The sequence below is a fragment of the Alosa pseudoharengus genome, unplaced genomic scaffold (genome assembly GCF_046254945.1).
Source record: "Alosa pseudoharengus isolate Yale_2024_CS ecotype anadromous, Long Island Sound unplaced genomic scaffold, YU_APseudo_1.1 YU_APseudo_1.1_scf_13, whole genome shotgun sequence".
Taxonomy (NCBI): Eukaryota; Metazoa; Chordata; class Actinopteri; order Clupeiformes; family Clupeidae; genus Alosa; species Alosa pseudoharengus.
Genome location: NW_027468598.1, coordinates 14125700 through 14148147, shown reverse-complemented (window position 1 = coordinate 14148147; position 22448 = coordinate 14125700). Strand labels below are relative to the sequence as shown.

The following is a 22448-nucleotide window of genomic DNA, read 5'->3' as shown; positions in this document are numbered from 1 at the left end:
TTTTTCTCTGTGGTGAGGGGGGGGGGGGGTCGAGGTCATTGTTCCCAAATGGAGGCAAATGATATGCGGCCATTCTCTGGCTTTCAGGCCGGGGAGACTGATCATATGGTACTCAGGGATTTCTGACGGCAGCAGTCACTGTGCTGGTGCCACCATGGGGCCGATGCTGCCGGGGCGCTGTGATTTATGGAGATTGGCGAGAAGCTCTGGGTGGGTTTCCGAGTTAATTTTTATCCAACTCTACATGCCACTTGGTGGCCTGCTGGAAGAGGGATCTGGCCCAACCAACCCCCCCCCCCCCCCCCCCACACACACACACACACACACACACCCCACCCACCAACCACATCCCATCTCATACACCGCCATCTCTCACCAACAGGGGTGGGAATTGAGTCTGATCGAGCCTGATGGCATTACAGCCCAGAACTACACCAGTGAGGTTGGATTCACCTCATTACAAAACTCTCTGAGTGAAGCATTTGTGTGAGCAGTGTAACTCCATGTCAGGAATAAAGGCTTCAGTTATGTTTTTGGATATCTTTTGATGGTCATCAGTACCGGTCCTAATATAATCGGGTTTTTTTCTATTATATAGGGGCAAAAAATCACTTATATATACACATGTACAAATCTTACCTGAGGCAAATGTTTAAATACTTTCCCTGATATAGGGGGCAGAAATAAGCATGATATGGTAATATGTTGAGTTCAGCAAAAAAGACAGAAAGAAAAAAGACCCACTCCAAGCTCGACAGTCATAAATCTAAAAGCAACAAATCCTCCTTATGCATTCGTCCAACCCCACTTCCATCAGCACATGCAGTGAAATGATAATCACTGACAGCCGCCGTATAAATGAACAGCATCATTAGCATCAGTGTGGTCTTTACATGCGGTTCTCCTCGCAAGTGATCTATGCATGGGAGAGGAGCCAGTGATGGATGGCACAGGAGTTTATTATAGTGCTCATACAGCTGTAATTCTCACAGAACAAGACTCAGAACACAAAGAAAGCATAGTGCGTCCCTTTCAACTCCCCCTTATGAGCCACGGCAGCTGATGAAATTTATGATATGAGACACACAAAAACTAAAATGGCCCAATTATCTTATAAAGATGTTAGGTGATTCTAAGAAAAACACTCCGGCTATTAGGCCTGCTGTTAATCTTACTAATCACTCAAATTAGACTGTCACTTAAGTTATTTGATTTTATTTCAGTAAATTCCACAGTTCAGAAATAAATGCACCGTGGTTGTCAGTTGTTTTCAGTTCACTGCATGTGTTGATAAAAGTGGGGTGGACCGAATGCATAACTAGGATTTGTTGAGCTTGGAGTGGATTGTTCTTTCCTTTATTTTTACGTTCATAATGTTTATTTATAGTATAGCATACTGATGTGTTTCGGGTTTAGGCCTTTGTTTGATGTCAACAGAAAGAGAAATATGAATTAAAGACACAGGTGAATTGCATATGTTTAACAAATGGATATGTGTTTATGCTGCTTTAATAAAACCATGACTTTACCAAGAATCTCACAATAGCTCACAGGCCTACCTGAGATGCTTTGAATAACTAAACATAATGGCGCCATCATGTGGATGAAATTGGTTAATGCCTGTCATTGTAGTGGATCATTTTAGTGGATCAGAGGGGCGTGATGATGGTGACTTGAAAGATGAAACATTTTACTGTATCAGCATTTTACCAATTTCAGAATAATTGTGGTGCTAATATAGGAAAATAATGTATTGTGCACACTGCTTGTGCAATTGTTGTACTATGTATAACAGCAGATACAAAGACTACAATAAAAATAAAAAAAAATATATATATATATATATATAGGTAGGATGCATGCATGCTATTCGTGGCATTTGTTCAGATTTGAATTATAAAATTGTTTTGAGGAGAATAAACAAGTCATTCTTATCAAAACATATGACCCGGAAGTATGTGTGACGTTTGTGTCGATGACGTCTTCCATAGATTTGTTTCGCTAAGATGGCGCTACGGCCCGGATCAGGGGGAGGTGGCAGGTACAATTTTTTTTTTATCAATGTATGTTGTAGTTACTGATTCTTACACGACTCTATACGTCCCGGTATGAATATACAATAACCCGTGTGTGTGTTACAACTAAATATTGTATCTTTGCTAATGACAGATTTGGGTACAGCGTAGCACAGCATAGCTGGGTGATTGCTAGCTAGCCAATGTAGCTGTCATCCCCAGCTACCTAGCCAGCCACAGTATTTGACTGGTCTAAAATAATGTTACATTAGCAATGCTAGCTACCATTTAAAAGCGAAAATCCTTGTATGCCTACCTTAGCTAGTTTTCTGTTGTGGGATTACCTCGTATATTCTTATTTGTCACCATTGATGTCATTCGTGTTGAGTTAAGAAACCTGACGTTAGTGACTCGTTCGATTTCCCTGATGGCACCTGTAACGTTATCCATCCCGACAAAACTGCTATCGATAGCTTGCATCACATTATAGTAGCTAACCGTAGCTAGCTGTCTTGGTTATTGATGTAATTGCACATTGTCCCTTGCGATTAACAGATCATTGGCATTTCTTTAGCCAATCATGTGTATGAGGGTTTAGGAATTACATATTTGATGTCACAGCTCTTGGCATAAATTCATCAGATGTATCTCAAGGCAGCCTAATCCGTTACAGTGACAGGTGTCCACATTGGGTTACGTCTGAATGTAATGTTAGCCAATTTACCTAATTAGTTAACCTTACCGTCATCTAGATATCCTTCCACACATCAGACAAGTTGCATTGAAGAAAGAAAAAAAAAAACAGAAATATTATGTATATCTAGAGAAGAATCTTTGGTATAGCCTACTGGCCCTGCACAGAGATACAACAAGATGACAGTAGCATCCAACCAGATGGGATTGCCAGTGGGCAAGATACCTCAGCCAGATTCAACCATTTGATATGGTTCCACGAGGGCCATGTGGGAGAGCATTTACACTAAACATGATCACTGGATAGTACTGTCAAACTCAGTCATGCAGCCCAGAATTGCAGTGCCCTTTGCCTTTCTGAAAAAAAAAGGTTTTAAAAAATCCTGTGCTTCTATTTCTCCGGCTCCTAAATCCATCTGCTTCTCCTGTTTCTTTGAGTTTGTGTGCTCATCTCATACATAGCTGAGGCACAGCCATACTGCTGAGACGTGCCTGTGAGGCCCTGCATGTCCCTGGCTGTGGGGATCACACCAGATCTCCTGGCTATGATGAAAAGGCCTCCTTCATTACTTTTTCATAACCGGGGCCTCTGCCACCACTGAACCGTGTGAATAATGCATGGATGTCTGGTGTCGGTGGAGGCTGCAGGTAACATTGATACCTGACACCTGAGACCGGGACCATTTCATTTGAAAGGAATTCTGGAGATGCCTAAGAGCAGGCAGCCTCGGATTGTCTTCCTAATGAAATGAATCAAAGCAGCGAGGCTATGCTTTTAGTATGGGCGGGAGGCGGCGTATTGTGGTTCTTGGCTCTGTTTCATTAGAAAGCAACCACTTCCTTGCCAATTGGCTCCTTCCAGAGGGAGACGATGAGGTCTCGGGTCCGGTCCTCTCTGTGTGATGCTAACCTCTTGCCCAGGCTTTTGAAGTAGGGCAGTGTGTGTGTGTGTGTGTGTGTGTGTGTGTGTGTGTGTGTGTGTGTGTGTGTGTGTGTGTGTGTGTGTGTGTGTGTGTGTGTGTGAAGCAGCAGTCTGCACGAGTAATACAGCTCGTCCAGTGACATCAGAGCCTTCTGTTATCTTACGGATTAGAGCGGCCCGTATGTCCAGTCTGCCATCAACCTAATGTCCAGTCCTCTGGTGACCAGCAGGTCACTGGTCCACGTGGCCCAGTCAGCTGTTACCAGGCGGCAGTGACAGATGATTAAAAAAAATGTGTATGAACAACTCACAAGTCAATCCATATGTCCTGTTACAACAGTCAAATCAGAACATTTTTCAGGATTGTCATTCTAACTAGTATTATTCGGTTCTCTAAGTGGTTTTTATATTGTGTTTTGTGTTCATTTATTTGTTATTTCTGTACTACAACAATGGCCTACTGCAGGGATTGGGCTAGTAATATCTGGCACCTTTTGTTTTTAACTTTTTGTGCATAACATGTTATGGTAAGCCTCTGTGTTTTCCTGATTTTCTTCCTTTAATTCTCCTGGTTGTATCCTCAGATGACTCAACGGCCTATTTGTGACAGATCACAGCTAGCCGTGCTGCTCAGAAGCCAGGGCCTCTAGTGTGCTTAGTCTGCTGTGTGATCTTACACACACACACACACACACACACACACACACACGCACACAGACAGAGACACAGACCGCTGCTCTCTCTCCCTCGCTGAGTCATTATCCCCAGTCTCAGAAAAGAGCTGTCACGCCACCTTTCCTTGTCTTTTTAATACCTTGTTGTCTTGCTGTGTTGATGTCAACTTTTTTAGGAGCGATCTCAGGTGGTCCAGAACCACAGTGCTGTCAGACAGGTAGGGCAGAGCAGTGTTTTCCACTGTGTGAGAGATAGAGAGAAAGAGATAGAGAGCTAGAGAGAGAGAACAATAAGAGAATGTGAACCCTATCGTTGCAGCTGAGGTGGGATTTCGAGGTGGAAAATGTTGACGCGTTAAATAGGGCATTTTGTTCTAAACCGTTCTTTTCGTATGATGTCCCTGCCGCCACCGAATTCAAGGCCTGAGAACAGACTGTAGCGAGTCTGTTTTTAGCATCAAGGAAAACAGCAGTTGTGCTGCTGTATTCAGCTGCATGTGGAATTAACCTTCCTGCTGAATCTAGTGCTGAACATTACCAGTCCTCCATATGGATGAATAAAATGGAAATGCATAATTATAGTAAATACCGGTAAATGCATGTATTATAATAATAAATTAAGACAATCCACAATCCACTAACAGAAGACGGTAAAGTGTGTGTGTCATATAGTGCTGGTTGGCACCTACCATCAGACCTGTAAGGATTTATCACAGGTTCTTCGCCCCCTGCCAGTGTGATATGGCTTCTCCCTAACAAGGCCCTGTACCCACTCTGTCCCAAGGGTGTTCCTTTACACAGGTGCATGGCTGCGGTGGCACTGGGGTCCAGGGTCTGGTCATTCCTTCTGCTACTGTTCCTGCACCTTAATAAGATGTTGCTAGCCTCTGCTGCTAACCCTGAACACCCATACACATTTATCCTTCCTACATAAGGAGAGATGGCAGGAGAAAAGAATTATTTATGACAATCAAAAATAGGCATGGAAGTAAACATGGGCATCAATAATGGATGTTGTCACAGACAAAATGAGCCTGCCTAGTGTGTATAAGTACTGTAGGTGGCTAGTTGCTGTAGTTGGGTAGAATATTCAGGGAACAACATGACCAACCGTAATCTGTTTAATCTGAGTTTAAACCACCAGCCCAGAATTTTCCTCTGTATTCATAAGAAGACTTCAAAGCCCTGCATGGTGTGATGGGTCCATGCGATGGGACAAGTCTTAAAATAGCCTCAGGATATTTTGAATTCTCTTTCTGAGAATAAATAGCAGATGTGATTGTGCTTTGTTCTACTTGTAGCCATAGCCTGGTTTACTTCAAGTCGCGCAGCACCACAGCCAACTGTTGCTCTGAGAGACACCGCAGAGAGAGACAGAGAGACAGACAGCAGTTAGTAGATAGAGCACTTGAGTCATATTTCCCCACGAACACCACACGTGTTAAATAATTAAGGCTCTTTTTGGGGCAGGTAGGCAGGGGGGCCTGCATGTTTAATGAGAGGTATCTCATGTTTACAAGCGCGACTCATGCTGAGAGAGAGAGAGAGAGAGAGACAGAGAGAGAGAGAGAGAGAGCGCTCAGCGGGCCGTCCTCTCTCTCCTCATCAGCCGCAGCCCCATCACCTTTCTGATCAGCACGCCTGTGACGTCTCACCCAGTGTCCTGCTGGGCCTGTGTGTGTACGGTTCAGCTGTCTGACATTTCAGAGTAGCTGTGACAAGAGACCCCCCCCCCCCCCCCTCTCTCACTGACACAGTTGATGGTGCTCAGTGCCTAATCTTCTTCCTTAATCCACCATGTTATTTATTTATTTATTTGTTTATTATATGAGGCGCGAGGGAGGGGAGTGGTAAAGAAAACCGATAATGACTTCTGCAGATGTCATGGAAGCCCGTCGTGTCGGAATGCTTTTCCTAGGCACACAGAAATACATAGGAGACTGTCTCACATCCAGTCACGTAGCATTAAAGCTGAAAAGAAAATGCCAACTAGACTGTTGGGGTTTCATTTTGTTTGTAGTGGTTTCAAGCTAACCATCAGTTGGTGTCATGAGCTAGTTGCGTCAGGAATACAAATTGAGAAGTGAATGCAGAAATGCTTGCATGATTCACACATGTTGATTCCCTACCATGTGACCTCACCCATCCTAACAGTGATTATTTAATTAGTGTTTTATTTTGTCAGTGCAGTGCTTCAGTTCCGTCACATAATATGCATTGAGCTCTGTTGCGGTTATGGTTCAAATTGTTCTTCCTTTGCCCCTTTGTAAAGTAGGACAGGGGGTCTATGGTGCTGGAATGTGTCATATCTTCTGTCTGACGTTTGTTGTCTGAACATAAAACAACTGCAGTCTCTTCAGAGCTCATTAGACATCTCTGTCACTGCCCGCAACAGGCCCTTTCCATTTATATCGTCCAGTTGAACCATTAAGAATCACATTAAAATGGACCCAACCCTATTTTGCGTGAGGGGATTTCCACAGACCAACCAGCTTCATTCCAGAGAGAAAGTGAGTTCTAGAATCCTCGACCACAGCGTCGCTCCTCGAGTTGTGTATCCTCTTAGCATAAATCCCTTCCTGACATTTGCATCCACACAGCTGGATAATGCCTTCCTCGTCCTCCTCCCTCTCTTCCTCTTTTAGCTGACCACTCTCCTCCGCTTCCTTTTTTCACTGACACCTCAAAAGCACAGCTCTAACACACACACACACACACACACACACAAATTAAATTAATCTACCCTGAAGGATCAACATTGTTGAACAAACGGGCCTAAAAGTGATTCTACAAGCAGTTAAAGCATCGTCCGGCGAGGAGATGGTATTGATTGGTGGAATCATGCCCTCAACTTAGAGAGTCTGCATAGAAGTTCTGAAGGCTATACCAAGTGCAGAACACAGGGATACAGACATTAGCAAAGCCCGTTAAGGCTGTATGAAGTCAATTGGCACTCTTTCTCTCTTTGTCGACAACATTCACAACCTCCTGTCTAAATTGTTCAAGGTGGTTTGAGATTTTTCTCGATTTCTTTCATCCCCCCCCCCCCCCCCTTCTTCCCTGGGATGTTTGTGTTTGTTTGTGTGCTTGACCGACTGCTGCAAATTACCAAGAAAAGAATGTTCCCTTTCAAAACGAGCTCCTGTCAACCGAGCCCGTTTCCCAATCGATAATTGCTGCTCACAACGGCAGCCGAGTGTTATCGAATCAGACTCTCCTGAAGCGTGTCGGAACACTGCCCCATCCCTGGAGACTGTGTGTGTGTGTGTGTGTGTGCGTGTGCGCGCGCGCGCATGCCCATCTTACAAACATGCAAACTCAAGCCCTCTCCCATTCTCTCACCCACTTGCATGTACACATCTGCAAATTGACTTCTGGCCAATAGTCTCAGAATCGCACTGAAATAGTGATGTGTTTTCTCAGACGCTCACATTATTCTCACATTATTATCCAAGCTAGCTCAGACAACCTCACTGTCATCTTAGCAAGACAGCAATTTAGATTTGACTCGACTCATAAAGCACAAGCTTAATTGCATTTAGTTAGAGAACAATAAAATACAAACATTAAGTTCATGAACAATGAGACAGCATCATAATAATAATTAGTTTGGAAGGGAAAGGACTGGAGAAGTGAAACATGTGACAGCAAAAGGGTCAAAGTCAACCATGCGAAAGCTTCTAAAGCACCTAAGGAGGTGTAGCTGGAGCAAGGCGGAGCATCAATGTAAATTAGCCTAGCATACGATTTGGAATGATGTTTCTTTTATGTTTTAATAGCCAGTCTAAAGAATCTAGAGACACTCCTGTGAATTTCCTATGAGGTAACCAGTTCTTTTTTCTCCCTTTCTCTTTAGTTTCATGTACCCTGTAGGAGGGGGCCTGGGACCTCCGCAAGGTGAGCTTCTTGTCCTATAAAGTCAATTGCGGTTTGTCTTCTCCTTTTGCATAGCGCTTGATTTCCTTGATTTTGTCGATAATCTTGTACAGGAGGTGATATCCAACCTATTTAATTCAACACATTAGATTTGTCATTAAATAAGGTTATGATATAGACTTGAGATACACACAGTATTGAGGAGATAACTGCCACATCATGAGTTTTTTTACGTTAACATCATTTCCCCCGAGGTGACTCCCGTTGTTCAACATAGCAACACTAGAGAACTGCAAAAGATTGGCCTCCATTACTGCTCTAAACTGTCATGGCTCATAGCTTTGCCTATTCTCTACTGCTGTCACTGAAGCAGAGCCTGTGACAGCGTTGTTAAAGGGAGTTATTAGAGAGGATGTCAGCTATACCTGCAAGATCTTAGACTCACAGCCACATATAACAGCCCTGTTGTGAGGTTCAGTAATAACTTAATACTGTTGTGTTGTGTCCTCATAGTTTCAGCGCTCCTGGTACTGCTTCCTGTCTACCTCTGTCTTTTTTTCCCCTTTCCTTCCTTCCTTTTTTCCCTTTTTCTTCCTGTCTTATGATTTCTCTCAGCCCCCTCTCAGTAATAAATCATTCAGCATCTCTCGTCCTGAGATACGGCATCTGTGCAAACACGCATTTTATCTCCCCTCCCTTTCCCTCTGCCCAGCATAGCAATCTGTCATCATGGTTGCAGCTTGCTCTTTCTCTCTCTGCCTCACACACACACACACATACACACATACACACATACACACATACATACTGTACACACATACACACACACACACACACACACACACACACAGACACAGACACAGACACAGACACAGACACAGACACAGACACAGACACAGACACAGACACAGACACAGACACAGACACAGACACAGACACAGACACACACACACACACACACACACACACACACAAACACACACTTATATACGAACACACACACATAAACACACACTTATATACGAACACACACACATACACACACACACATACACAAACACACACACACACACACACACACACACACACACACATACACACACACACATAAACACACACTTATATACGAACACACACACACACACACACACACACACACACACACACATATACATGAACACATACACACACACACACATACACACACACGCACACACACAAACGAAACAAACAGACTTGAGGAGGCTATTTCTAGATATCTTGAACACTAGTGTGGAGCTCATCCTCAAAAGCCTCATCACATTGAACCGAAGGGCTGTGTCAACAGTAAATAGTGTTCTCAATGCTTCTCTTGTGTCTTCTGCTGTGGTAATAAAATTAGGTAGAGGCTCTTTCCTAACAGAAATCTGTAATGGCGAGCCTGTGAGCGGGGTCTACTGCTCTCCAGAGTACTCGTTAGTTCCGCTTCACAGACCAATTTGAAAAATAAATGCTGTTGCCCTATCAGCGTAAATGCGAAGTTCCATCAGCACTACAGAGTGAATGCTCGGGGGAATGTGCCATCTCTCACTGAGTGATATTGGGTTTGTAGATCTTAAATCCCTCTGAGTAATGTAGGAAATGACACAGTTTACTTTGTATTGCTGAATGATTCCAAAAAATTTTAAACCTTAAAAATGACCGCCATCAGGTGATCCATGTCATCATCCTTGTATGCAGGGATCGTCTGCCAGGGATCATTCATATTAGCTAGAGCGATAACTTTTTGCTATTTTCGTTTTTCCTATTTTCGTTTTGCTATTTTTGCGTATTTCCTTCTTGGTTTGAACGGCCCTTAACAGTCCAGTTGTCTCACTGCTCTCCTGTCTACACCCTCTCTGCCCTGTGCTGACCAGGTATGATGCCCATGCAGCAGCAGCAGCAGCCCCAGCAGCAGCAGGCCTTCCCCATGGTGCCCGTCATGCAGCCCAACATGCAAGGCATGATGGGAATGAACTTCGGAGGCCAGATGGCACCTGGTGCCATGGCCATGCAGGTGAGTGGCATCATCACACCTCGCCTTTAAACAGACAGGTAGTGTTAAAGGTATCAAATGCAGTGTTGGGTTTTTTTTTTTTTTTTTTTTTACAACTCGTTGGGCTCATCCTACAGTTGAGGAGTGTCTGTATGTCTGACGTAAATAATGTACCACTCATGGCTTGCACCCTTCTCCCTGGACACGGTACATGTTGGTTTGTTTACAAACCGCCAAAGATAATCTTCAGAGAGCCATCCTGACTGACATGGTAATATTTCACAATTTCATAAATAATACGCTGGCACCATATAATAATAATGGCACCATTGGCCTAAAGCTATTAGTGATTTTCCGGGTTGGGGGAGAGTGAAGTTTCAAAGCTGGTTCTCTGTAGAGTAGGGTACAACTGGGAAGGCTCGTCATTTACCATCAAAATGACTTTGAAGCTGTAGGTATGGAAAAAAACTTGCATAGAATGCTTTTAAGGATGTGAAAATCAGGTGAATTGAATTGAGCTCCTGGAAAGAACTTTAACTGGTCATAAACCACTACTAGCGGTGTTAATGTGACCAAATTATTGTCTTCATAGGAGTTCGTCACCATAGTTAGTTTTACGCCCACAAATGGATTGTCCGTCAATAATAACTTTAGAAATTATGTGTATGTGTGAAGGCGCTCGAGAGACATTTGATTTGGAAATATGAACCCCCTGGTAAATGGCACCTTGCTGCTCATTTTGAAGCTTGGGGGGATGAACCTCTGCTGATAAAGGCCACGGAGAATCTCCATCATGTCTGAGCCGCCGTTGATAGCCGCTCCCATCCCGCCGCAAGCCACGTCTCACATTTAACACTGACGTTGGCGATAAAGGCCAAGGCAGAGATGTCGCCACTGCAGCCTTCCCATCCGAGACCAGCTCGCCTTGTCCAAATCTGGCACACGCAGAGCAGAGCAGAGCAGAGCAGGTCTCTACCTTTGATGGCAAAAAGAGCCGTGTGTGTGTGTGTGTGTGTGTTTAGCGGAGGTGTGAGGGAGGGAAGCTGCTTGTTTATGTTTATGGAGTGTGGTGAGCTTATTTGAAAAGCATTAGGGCCACAGTGTTAATGGCCATGTTTTGTCTGAGTGCACTTGTTGTGTTTATGCCCCTAATCAGCGCAAGTGGCTCCATCCATCCCTCTTTTATTTGTCTCTCGTTTGTTTGTCCATTTACTCTCTGGAACCCTGTTTATCTGTCCTCTCTCTCTCCCCCCCTCTCACTTTCCACTCATTCATTCTCAATCTGTCTTTGTCCTGTCTCCTTTCCACTCCCCCTCTCTCTGTTCTTGACCTCTCTCTCTCTTTCCCTCCCTCTCTCTCTCTCTCTCCTGTAGGGAGGGATGCCTATGGGGATGCAGGCTCCAGGTATGCAGTTCATGGGCCAGCCACAGTTTATGGGCATGAGAGCTCCTGGCCCACAGTACCCCGCAGACCTGCAGAAACAGATGGCCGAGGAGCACCAGTGAGTGCCCATTCATACTGCAACTGTGTTTGTGTTTGTGCGTGTGCGCGTGCGCGTGTGTGTGTGTAAGCATCTGTGTATTTGATATGTGTCAATTTGAATGTGGTATGCAAAGATTGCATGGTTTATAAGAGTACTAATGTTTGAAATTATAAGAGTGCTAATGTTTGAAACTGGCAATTTCCTGGATTTCCTTGTGCTTGTATATTTTGTATTCATTCCGTGTGTTTTCTGTGCCCTCCTTAGGAAACGTCTGGAGCAGCAGCAGCGCCTCCTAGAGGAGGATCGTAAGAGGCGGCAGTTTGAGGAGCAGAAGCAGAAGCTGCGCCTCTTGAGCAGCGTCAAACCCAAGGTAGGGTCAAAGGTCAGCCTTTTCTCTGAACATGCTCATTTCCACCTCCCTGAAGTCTCCAATACAGGGACGTCCACCTCCACTGTCTGCCACAGTCATGTGTATATGTATATTATGTGGCCATCAGAACTTGAATGCTGAGGGGTCCTGTGGGATTGGGCAGTGAGCTCATAAAGGAGGTCGTAGTCGTTGCCGTAGTAACGCTATTTGTGTTTCTGAACACTTGCCAGACTGGAGAAAAGAGTCGAGACGACGCGCTTGAGGCCATCAAAGGCAACCTGGATGGCTTCAGCCGTGACGCCAGGATGCACCCCACCCCATCCTCTCAGTCCAAGAAACCAGGTAGAAGCACACACAAGCATACACACACGCACATAATACCTATACACACACACACACACACACAATCATAAACACACAGCTGCCTTCCAGCTCCATCTCTCACTGTCTGCTTTCCAAGTCCCACCTGATGTCGGACTCTACCAGCCTAGCAAAGCATCACAGCAGAGCACAGCAGCTACCTCTTTGGACACGGGGAAGCAACTGGCATAGCCCACAGAAGGCAAACACCACACACACACACACACACACACACACACACACACACACACACACACACACACACACACAGATACTCATGCATGTTCTCTCGCCCACCTGAGGCGACATTGACAAACAGCTCCCTGTCTTGCTTCAGTCTGTCGTAAGAGCTCTCCTGCTCTCCTTTTCTCGGGCCAGCCCTTGTCATGCAAGCTGGCGGGCGGGCAGACAGGCACACTGGCAGGCTGGCTGCTGTGTAGCGATCTATCTATTTACAGCTCCTCTGATCCTCGCCGCGCGCGTCACCGAGCCAAGATCGCCCCCCGCCACTCCCGCTCGCCACAGGAGTCACGGGGCGATGGGGGAGACAGCGCTCTCTTCATGCGTACTCGATCGCTGTCATCCACCTCCTCCTCCTCTTTATGCTCCTCTTCATCCTTCTCCTCCATTGTTTAGTCACTACCATTCAATCTCAACCTCTCTCTCTCTGTCTCTCTCTCTCTCTCTTTCTCTCTTTCTCTCTCTCTGTGGATTTTGTCATACACTCTTCCACACCTGTCTCTTGACACCTGTGCTTATTAAGTGACAATGCCACAAACATTCTTTTTTTTTCAGTTTGCTATGTCTGCTTTAGTCGTTTGTTCTTGTAAAGTATTGTTAGTTTGTTTTGTAAGTGTCGAGGTAAACACTTGACAGTTTCACTGTGTTTGTTTTGTCTCTGGTGTCCTTGACTGTCTCTTAGCATGTTGTTGACGTCTCTGAGAAGTGTGTGTCTGAGAGCTTTGTAGTAGTGCACATCAGGAAGTTGCATTTCCAGCTAACGGAACAAACAAGCGACTGGATAGGATGCAGACAGCCCTGTTCAACCACAGAGGTTATCCCAGTGCCATTGTCATTGCAATGCAATTAATTGACACGGAATGCTGTTTGCGGATGTTTGCATTTGCATGTTGCATCCACGGAAGACAATCTTTCCAGGGGCTCATTCCATTTTACTATGCTGTGTACACACATAACGATCAGTAGGCTAGGTTGCTTGCAATTTGGGGATGCTTCTATTTGATCAAACAGCTACATTAGCCACATTGGGATCATTTTAGACAGATAATACACCTCAAAAGAGTCTTGGAGTTACTGATTTATCTAATTTCCCAATAGCTGTGGGACCATAAAGATCGTAAAGCTTAATAATCGCCCACAGCAGTTTTAAAGGTAGACTGCTGTGTTTTCAGCTTTTCTGATGTGCACTCCCGCAGAAGAAGACTTCACTGTTTTCAGTTTTACTCTATAACTCTGTGTGTTCATTTACTCGCACTGTGTTGTACTGACCTCATCAGTTGTGAGAGTGTTTGTCTGAGTGTGTGTGTGTGCGCGTGTGTGCGTGTGTGTGTCTGTATGTCTGTTTTGGTGTGTGCTACTCTCATCCTCTCTTCATTTTACAGACTCATCGCCACTCCACTCCTCCTCCTCATCCACCACTTCCTCCTCCTCCTCTGCTCCCCCTCACTCCCTCCCGCCTGCCTTTCCCGAGGACAATGACGAGTTTAGTGACTTTATGCAGGGGCCCGTAGAGGCGTCATCCACCTCCTCCTCCTCTTCCTCCTCCGCTGTTCCCCAGCCCTCGTTCCCCACGGCCCAGCTTCCCCCTCAGGGTTCTGTCCCCGCCCCCAACCCTCTCCTCCAATCCCAGCCCACCCCCACTGCCGTCCATCACTCTTCTGTCATCTCCAGCTCCCAATCTGCATTCCAAGGTAAACTACTGTGTTCTTTCCTTTTTTTCTTTAGTTTTAGCATTTCTGTTTTATGTTCATTTTTAGTCCAGTCCGGTCTCATCACTCACTGGCTTACTCCCTCCCCGTAACCCGTAGTAACTGGTACTCCCGGGAGAAAAGGCGGGGGGGGGGGGTTGGGTGGGGTGGTAAGGGGGGGTAGTTGTGGGAGTGGGGTATTTATGTGTGGGTAACTCACAGCGGGGAGGTGTTTAGGCTCAGCAGGCTCTCCATAGCTCAGTGCTCTCAGTGCGAGGGGGGCTGTGGTGCTCTTACGTCAGCGCTGCGCCCGGAGAGGCCTGGGCCCTGCTCACAGACAGCCTGGCATATGGAGCCCCGAGGCCCAGGGGCAAGCCCGCAGTAGCAAGTAAACAACCCTAAACGCTCAGCTTAGCTCAGCACACACTTAGAAACACACACACAGAATGACATTCAACCACACACACACACACACACACACACATTCAGACAGACACAGGCACACACACACTCAAAACACACACACATGCAGACACACACACACACACACACACACACACACACTGGTTGTTAGGCCTGTGATTATGATTGGTTGTCCAAGATGGGCAATTACTGTTTATCCTTGGGCCACCTCTGTGAAGACATGGCCTATCAGAGTAAGTGGGAAGGACTCTCCGTCTCCTCCCTGACCTCCAGACACAGTTAAGATTCTCCCCGGCAGCCCCTACTCTGATCTCCCCTGTAATTAGTCATCTCCGATGAGGGAGGAGACGAAAGCTGAAGGACCAGGACTGGGCATCAGCAGAGAAATCTCTCGGCCGAACGCCGTGTGCTCTGCTCCTACTAGCGTAATTCCTGGAATTCCGCCCCCGTAATCCCTTCAGGGCCGGCTGACCCACTTGCGCTCCGTTTGGAGCCGGCCAATTACATTGGTCTGGAGTGGTTTGACCCCCCCCCTCCCCCCCCCGTGTGCGGGAACGAAAGCGGGCATTGGCTCGAGGACAGGAGTAGGTAAGCGTAAACAACAAGTTGGATGAGAAGAATAACAAAGCTCTTCAGGCCGGGTGTACCGGTAATCATGGGATTATTTAAAGGGTCAGGCCAATGATTTTTTTACTCAACTATTCCACTTGTTGCTAAAAATGTCAATACAGGTGTTTAGAAATGATAAAGGCAAAATTAGCCTTGGTAGTCTAGCAAGCCTAAAACAGCAATCTTACAGCGAATAGGCAGGTCAGATTTGACAGTCTGAAACGGATTTATTGCTGTAAACATGACATGCAATCCCTATCTAACTGCACTCCAAATAAGGGACCCAAATTTGAAAAGCAGGCGAGGTGCAAAGTCTGTCAACAAGCAAAGTTCATCGTTCAATTACTCAAAAGAAAAGTGTCAATAAGTGTCAATAAAATGTCATCCCATCCTATCCCATTATTGTTTTGTGCAGTCCCAGAGAGCTGCTAAACCACTAGCTGCAGATCAGCAGAGCCACCTACATCACCTTGAGGGTTTCTCAAAGTAAAACATTAAGGGCATCATTAGTAGTTCCACCATCAAATGATCTCTACGGCCTTAGTTAATCAATTTGTAGTCATTTCAAGTTATCGTTTTATCTGATTTAAAGACATTTTTTTTGGATGGAGTAGAGTTCCATGCTCCCCTCTTTAATGTGCCGTTTATGATCTGCTGAACAGCAGATTAGGTCTGTTTACTGTTCCACAGCACATACCTTGAAACAGACTTGCAGTGTGTAAGTGTTGTGGGTAGGTGAGCGATCAGGGAAAGCCAAAAGGAGGGTGGGGGGTGGGCAACAACAACAACAACAACAACAACTACTGGGTTCTTAACTTCTCCTCACCCACCACCCCAGGCCCTTCCTTGGAAGAGAAACTGTTCTCGTCCTGCGACTTGACCGCTCACGGCAAAGCTCAGGTCCACTTCAAACAGCACAAGCCCCTAGCCCACCTGGGCTCACGGGCTGCCTCTTCGGGCCAGGCCCAGTTCCAGCCCAGCACCAAGGCCCGCAACTGGGCCCAGGCCTCGGAGGACCTGAGCTCAGCGTTCGTCACCACGGAAACAAGCCCAGAAGCTCCAGCATCAGCATCAGCAGCCCCTGCTGAAGACAAACCGGCTCCTGGCCAAGGCGACGGTCCAGCCCAGGCTACAGGCATCGGTGGTGAGGAGAGCGAGGTCTTTGGGTTCTTCTCTTGGGCCTTGTCCCTTCTGGGGCTCCTGCCGACGTGGCTTGCTGCCATATTACCTTATTAACCCCCTCGCCTGGTGAAGGTTCTTGCTGTCTCACTCTCCTCTCTTTCACTCTCTTACTAATATTCACAAGCCACCTGGGACACACGGCACCAGTGGAAGGCACCGGTTGGTTGGCATGGCGATGACTGCGATTGATTTTTTTTTCCGTTTGTTTGTTTGTTTGTTGTTATTTCATTGATTTTATAAACTGTGGCATCCGATAATCAGACCATTTCAAGCCTCATCCAATCATTGAAATCATTGTCAGTCTACCCTGAATACAAATTAAAAAACCACACGCTACTAACCCTTTTGGCACATGCATGGGATTGTTGTATGCCTTTTCCAAGGAGTCTCTAGACTGGATTTTCTAACCAAATGAGACATTTTCTGTGTGCAGCAGCAGAACCACCCGAGCATCTTTAAAGTCTGCTGATTCTCTAGAGTTTCCTTGTGACTCCTGAATACGATGAGTCAGACTACTCTCACACACACACACACACACACACACACACACTCAGCACGCTGGCACAGCAGAGAGCCCCTTTGGGAAAAGCTAACACACACTTACACACCTGATTCTACTCGAGGCTACCTCTTTCTCTAAATCACCTGCTTTTCCCTCTCTCTCTCTCTCTCGCTCTCTCTGCATTCGCTCTCTCTCTCTACTCTAGCGTGAACTTCCAGAATGAGTTCACCAGACAGACAGGTCGTGCCACTGGGCTCCATGTGTCTACGGAGTCTGGGATTTTGTTGTTCTGTATTTCTCAGACTACTGTAGTCCTCACTCCTGTCTGCCTCTGGTTGAGTGGGTGTCCTTCCTACTGTGTAACACTGTCAGCGTTGACTTCCTTTCTCAGTCGATCACATTCTTTCAGGAGATTTCGGATGCCCGATCACTTGCACTGAGCTGCCTGGTTTCTAACCCACACGATTGAATTGATGGAGCTGTCTGATTTCTAACCCACACGATTGAATTGATGAAGGAGCTGTCTGATTTCTAACCCACACGATTGAATTGATGAAGGAGCTGTCTGATTTCTAACCCACACGATTGAATTGATGAAGAAGCTGTCTGATTTCTAACTCACATGATTGAATTGATGAAGGATGAATTAAATAATGAATGAATTAATTAATTAATTAACGGGTGAACAAATGGAGTAAAGGGCCGGGATCAGGCTCTTACTTGCCAAAACAGACTTTTGCTGCCTCCCATGTCTATCTCTATCTGTCACTCACTTTGTTGGACAGTTCGTTCCAATTTCCCAGAATCCTCTCTGCCTGCGGCATGTTTGTATTTGTCAGATTTATGTTATTCAGTGGAGTTAATAGGAACAGATTAGCTAGCGTCAGCCATTATCGTCATCCCCCTCATACCCAGAGGAAATTTTTGGAGATGCATGGTTGTCACATGCTAAGTGATGAGAAAACAAGAGACTACTTCCAAGGCTGTTCACAAAGACTGGCCACCCAGGCCCTTCATGTGATAATCCTTCAGTTAGAATGTACAGACAGGCTGGGTAAGATACTTAATGTGGTGGCTGCAGTATGTATTTGTGAGAGGACTGGATATTAGACTCATTAAGATGCTGTAAGCTGCCCTCCCAACATTATTAGAGGGAAATGTTGGTGTTTGTGTGTGTGTCACACAGATGTGAGCAACATACACACACCAAATGTGAAAGAGTGAGTGTGAAAGTGTGTGTGTTTGTGTGTCTCTGTTAGCAGGTGTGGGGGTGTACCCACAGCAGGAACATCTGCAGCCCATGGTGCCCTCTTGGCTTTACAACGACAGCCTCATCCCAGGTGAGACTAGCATGGCATCCTTTACACACTCACTAGACAACCTAGTGTACAGATGCTTTCTACATTACACTAAGCATGTTTTATATACAGTAAGGGTGCGTGATCTGTGACTGTAAGAGCTAGATTAAGTCAAGAATCGACTAGGTGTGTGTGTTTGTGTGTGTGGTATTCGGCAAATTGTTGCTGCGTCTGAGTCTGAATGCTCATTACTGATTGTTGTTTATGTGTGACGTGTCCTGCAGAGATGTTTAAGAAGGTGCTGGAGTTCACCATGACGCCCGCGGGCATCGACACAGCAAAGCTCTACCCCATCCTGATGTCGTCGGGGTTGCCCCGAGAGGCTCTAGGGCAGATCTGGGCCCAGGCCAACCGCACCACGCCAGGCAAGCTGACCAAGGAGGAGCTCTACACCGTCCTCGCCCTGATAGGGGTCGCACAGGTAGACTATTCGCTTCATGCTAGGAATGATGGCTCTTCTTCTTTCATGCAGTGTGGCATGACATGGGTGAAACACTTCAGCCCCTCGAGAATTGTTTATGGTTTGTAGGTTAGGATTAGTTTGTCTAATTGAGGTTAGTAGTAATAGTAATGTAAGAGACTTGCACTGTAATATTGACATAGAAAATGTTTGATTTGCTTCCATGGTCAGAAAAATCACCTGCAAGGTTAGAGGAATTATTTTGTTTTAATTAAACTTTTAAGACCATGTTAAATGGGTCAAATGACAAAGACAGCTTAAGAAGACTTCAGCATTTAACATTGAAATTGGACGGCATTGTCATAATTGTTTCTCAAAACTGTGTGCATTTTTTTTAATTCATTAATATGGCAGATATTTGACTTTTCTGACACTGTCACTTCGCCGTTTACTCATTTACATGTAAATGATCAAACTAATTAGGCCTTGAATAGTGTTTCATCCAATTATGGCAATTGTGTCCAGGTCAGAAAAGGGACCTGTTGCCTCAGTCCTAATTTGTGATGAGGTGCATTGTGATTAACGTCTGTTAACCTCCTAATCCTCCATGAATTTCATGGTTGGTGTCAGATGGGTCTCGTAACTCATAATGCTAATCGATACCTAGGCACAACATGGCATATTATGTTAAACTGATACCCTCTACACACACACACACACACACACACACACACATACAGACTACACCTAAACATTAAAAAGAGAATAGCTCTGCTCATGGGACCAGAGGGATAATTGGAAAACAGATGAATGTCAGCCTATAACCACATCCCTATATAAAATACATCCTCAGACACACACACACTCACTCACACACAATCTGTCTCTCTCTTTCTCTTTCTCTCGCTTTCTCTCTCTCTCACTCACACACACACAGACACACACACACACACACACACACACACACACACACTGTGTCTGTGTGTGTAGGTCATATAACCGTACCAGAGGGTCTTGTGCTTAGCATGCAGAGACACACATGCACACACATTCTGTGTGCACAGGTGAGCTTATCCCCCATGGCCATATGCCCAACACACATACACACAAACACACACACACACACATACACACACACACACACACACACATACACACCCACACACATACACACACCCACACACCTTGAATATATATATGCACACCTGTCCCACACTAACTGTGTGCATAGGCACATACAATGTTTGCCCCTTGTGTATGTACACTACATGCACACTCACACACACAACACGCACACACTCACATGCACACATACACACACATACACACACACACACACACACATACACACCCACACACATACACACACCCACACACCTTGAATATATAAATGCACACCTGTCCCACACTAACTGTGTGCATAGGCACATACAATGTTTGCCCCTTGTGTATGTACACTACATGCACACTCACACACACAACACGCACACACTCACATGCACACATACACACACACACACACACACACACACACACACACACACACACACACACACACACACTCTCTGCTGGTGGGAGTTGTTTTATCTCCTCAGGCTGGCGGCTGACAGCCAGCCCCTTGGGAGATAAAGAAATGGAGAGAGAGAGGGGAAAAAGAGAGAGAGAGACGAAGTGTTTGTGTGAGAGTGAGCTGGTAATAACAGGCGTCTTTTTCTAATGCAAATCTCTCCTGTCCTGTGGGACACTGCTCTCCGGAAACAGTTGGTAATGGCTGGCTAAGTGTGAAACTTGACTTTAATGAATAATTGAGGGAGGCATCTCTCCCTCTGTCATTCCCCCCCATTCTCTCTTTCTTTTTCCTCTCCCCCCACCTCTACGCTGTCTCTCCAGCTTTCTCTCTGTGTCTGTTTCTTTTGTTCTTGCTCATTCTTCTCTCATTCTCCTTGTCCTTTCAACCTTGTTCTCTCCATCACTGTGGAGAAAAGAAAGGAAAGGGGAGAAAATGAGTGAAAGGGCAGAGGAAAAGAGACCTTCCTGTGTTTTTGCGCTCGCCTCAGAGCTTTAATTGCTGCCTTACAGTGCACTCGCTCCTCTCTCTCACACACACACACACACACACACACACACACACACACACACACACACACACACATAAATGCACACCTAGAAGACAAGCACGCTGTGTGTTCTAGCCCTGTGTTTGAGGCCACCTGTAGCACAGCCAATCAAGCCCAAGGTCACCCCTGTGAGATGGACGGCTCTGACAGGGGTGGTGGCAGGTGGCGTTCTGGGGCGCTTCTCCTCTGTGAAAGTCCCTGTCAGTGTCCGAGGCTCTCAGGCATCACACGGGCGTTGTGAATGCCCACTGTGACCTGCCTCTCCTCTGCCACACCGAAGATCAGTGCAGGAACATGAAATACTGATAGCCGTCGGGTGTGTTGCTGACTGCTGTACTGCTGTGGCACTATGTCAGACCTGGGTATGGATATGCCAAACAGTCCACAAGGATCTTCATAGTGTAGCCTGGCATTTCTTTCAGTTCCGTTTTTAAATGATAACACTAAAGCAAAATGTGAAAAATTAAAAGAGGTGTCTTCAGTGTATGTTGTCATGTTGTGATGAAGTCCCCTTGAAGAAGTGTACATTTTTATCTTCTTTGTCACTCAGTACATGTATTTTTACTTGAAAATTGATCATCTATGGGTGTATGAAGTGAAGTATGAAGTTTATATTTTCTCTCATCCTCCTCCAGAGTGGCATCCCGGTGATGAGTCCCGACATCCTGAACCAGTTCCCCTCTCCGCCCGTGCCCAACCTGCCAGGCCTCACCATGGCCATGCCCGCCGTCATGTCCCAGCACCAGCCGCCAATCATGGCCCAGCCGCCCGTCTCCATGGCGATGCAGAACCCCACACCGGCCGTCTCTATGGCCATGCCCACTGCAGCGCCGGCCATCTCCATGGCGATGCCAACTCCTGTGGCACCCGTCATTGGCATGACCCCTAACCCTCCAACAGCACAGCCCACATCCGGCTTCATTGCCAGCTTCCCTCCGGTACAGGTGAGGAAGGCGGGCCACACACCACCCCCATTCAAAGGGTGTCAATGGGAGGGCATTCATGTCAGCCTATAGACCTTTCTCACAGCGGCCATTTTGGTTTTGGTACTCATTTATTTTATTGTATTTGTGGGTAACAATATATATATGTTCACAACAGCCATTTTCACATAAAATGATAGGGCAAGCACAGATGTTACTTAATATATTTCATGTCAAAATGGCTGCTATGAAAAAAGTCCATTCAGGACCTTCTGTCCATTCAGTGACGAAGATGCTAAAAGGCTTGTTCACTCACAATGTATGTTACTGTATATTTTTAGAGATTCATGATGAAGTGATGTATTAAGCCAAAACTGAGACGTAATTTGAGACAAATTCTCTAATGACCTATATAAAATTAATAGCTGTGGTGAGTCTTGGCATATCTGCACCCTGTGTAGTTGAATAGATTGTTAGCTTTTTAGCATATGTGACATATGTCCACTCCTAGAATGATGCTCCCCTGTCGGTGTCTACCATGCATCTGAAGAATGCTTTGTCCAAACCTGAAAGAATGTCATATTGGCGCTAGAGCTGAC

The 22448-nt window shown here is 45.8% G+C and overlaps 1 protein-coding gene across 7 annotated transcripts in view; it reads left to right on the top strand.

Moving 5' to 3' along the window:
- The first annotated feature begins 1998 nt into the window (after positions 1 to 1998).
- synrg (synergin, gamma) overlaps positions 1999 to 22448 on the top strand; it is a 54614-nt gene continuing 34164 nt past the window's right edge. For 2 of the 7 annotated variants that reach the window (XM_076282244.1, XM_076282241.1), the window contains exons 1-11: positions 1999 to 2041; positions 8161 to 8201; positions 10076 to 10215; positions 11568 to 11695; positions 11942 to 12047; positions 12278 to 12389; positions 14030 to 14338; positions 16206 to 16511; positions 18311 to 18391; positions 18634 to 18830; positions 21562 to 21870. In XM_076282244.1, coding sequence (XP_076138359.1) covers positions 2007 to 2041; positions 8161 to 8201; positions 10076 to 10215; positions 11568 to 11695; positions 11942 to 12047; positions 12278 to 12389; positions 14030 to 14338; positions 16206 to 16511; positions 18311 to 18391; positions 18634 to 18830; positions 21562 to 21870 — 1764 coding nt within the window. In that variant the 5' untranslated portion in view covers positions 1999 to 2006. The remainder of the gene's footprint in view (positions 2042 to 8160; positions 8202 to 10075; positions 10216 to 11567; positions 11696 to 11941; positions 12048 to 12277; positions 12390 to 14029; positions 14339 to 16205; positions 16512 to 18310; positions 18392 to 18633; positions 18831 to 21561; positions 21871 to 22448) is intronic. The other 5 variants (XM_076282248.1, XM_076282247.1, XM_076282243.1 and 2 more) reach the window with 4 other exon arrangements.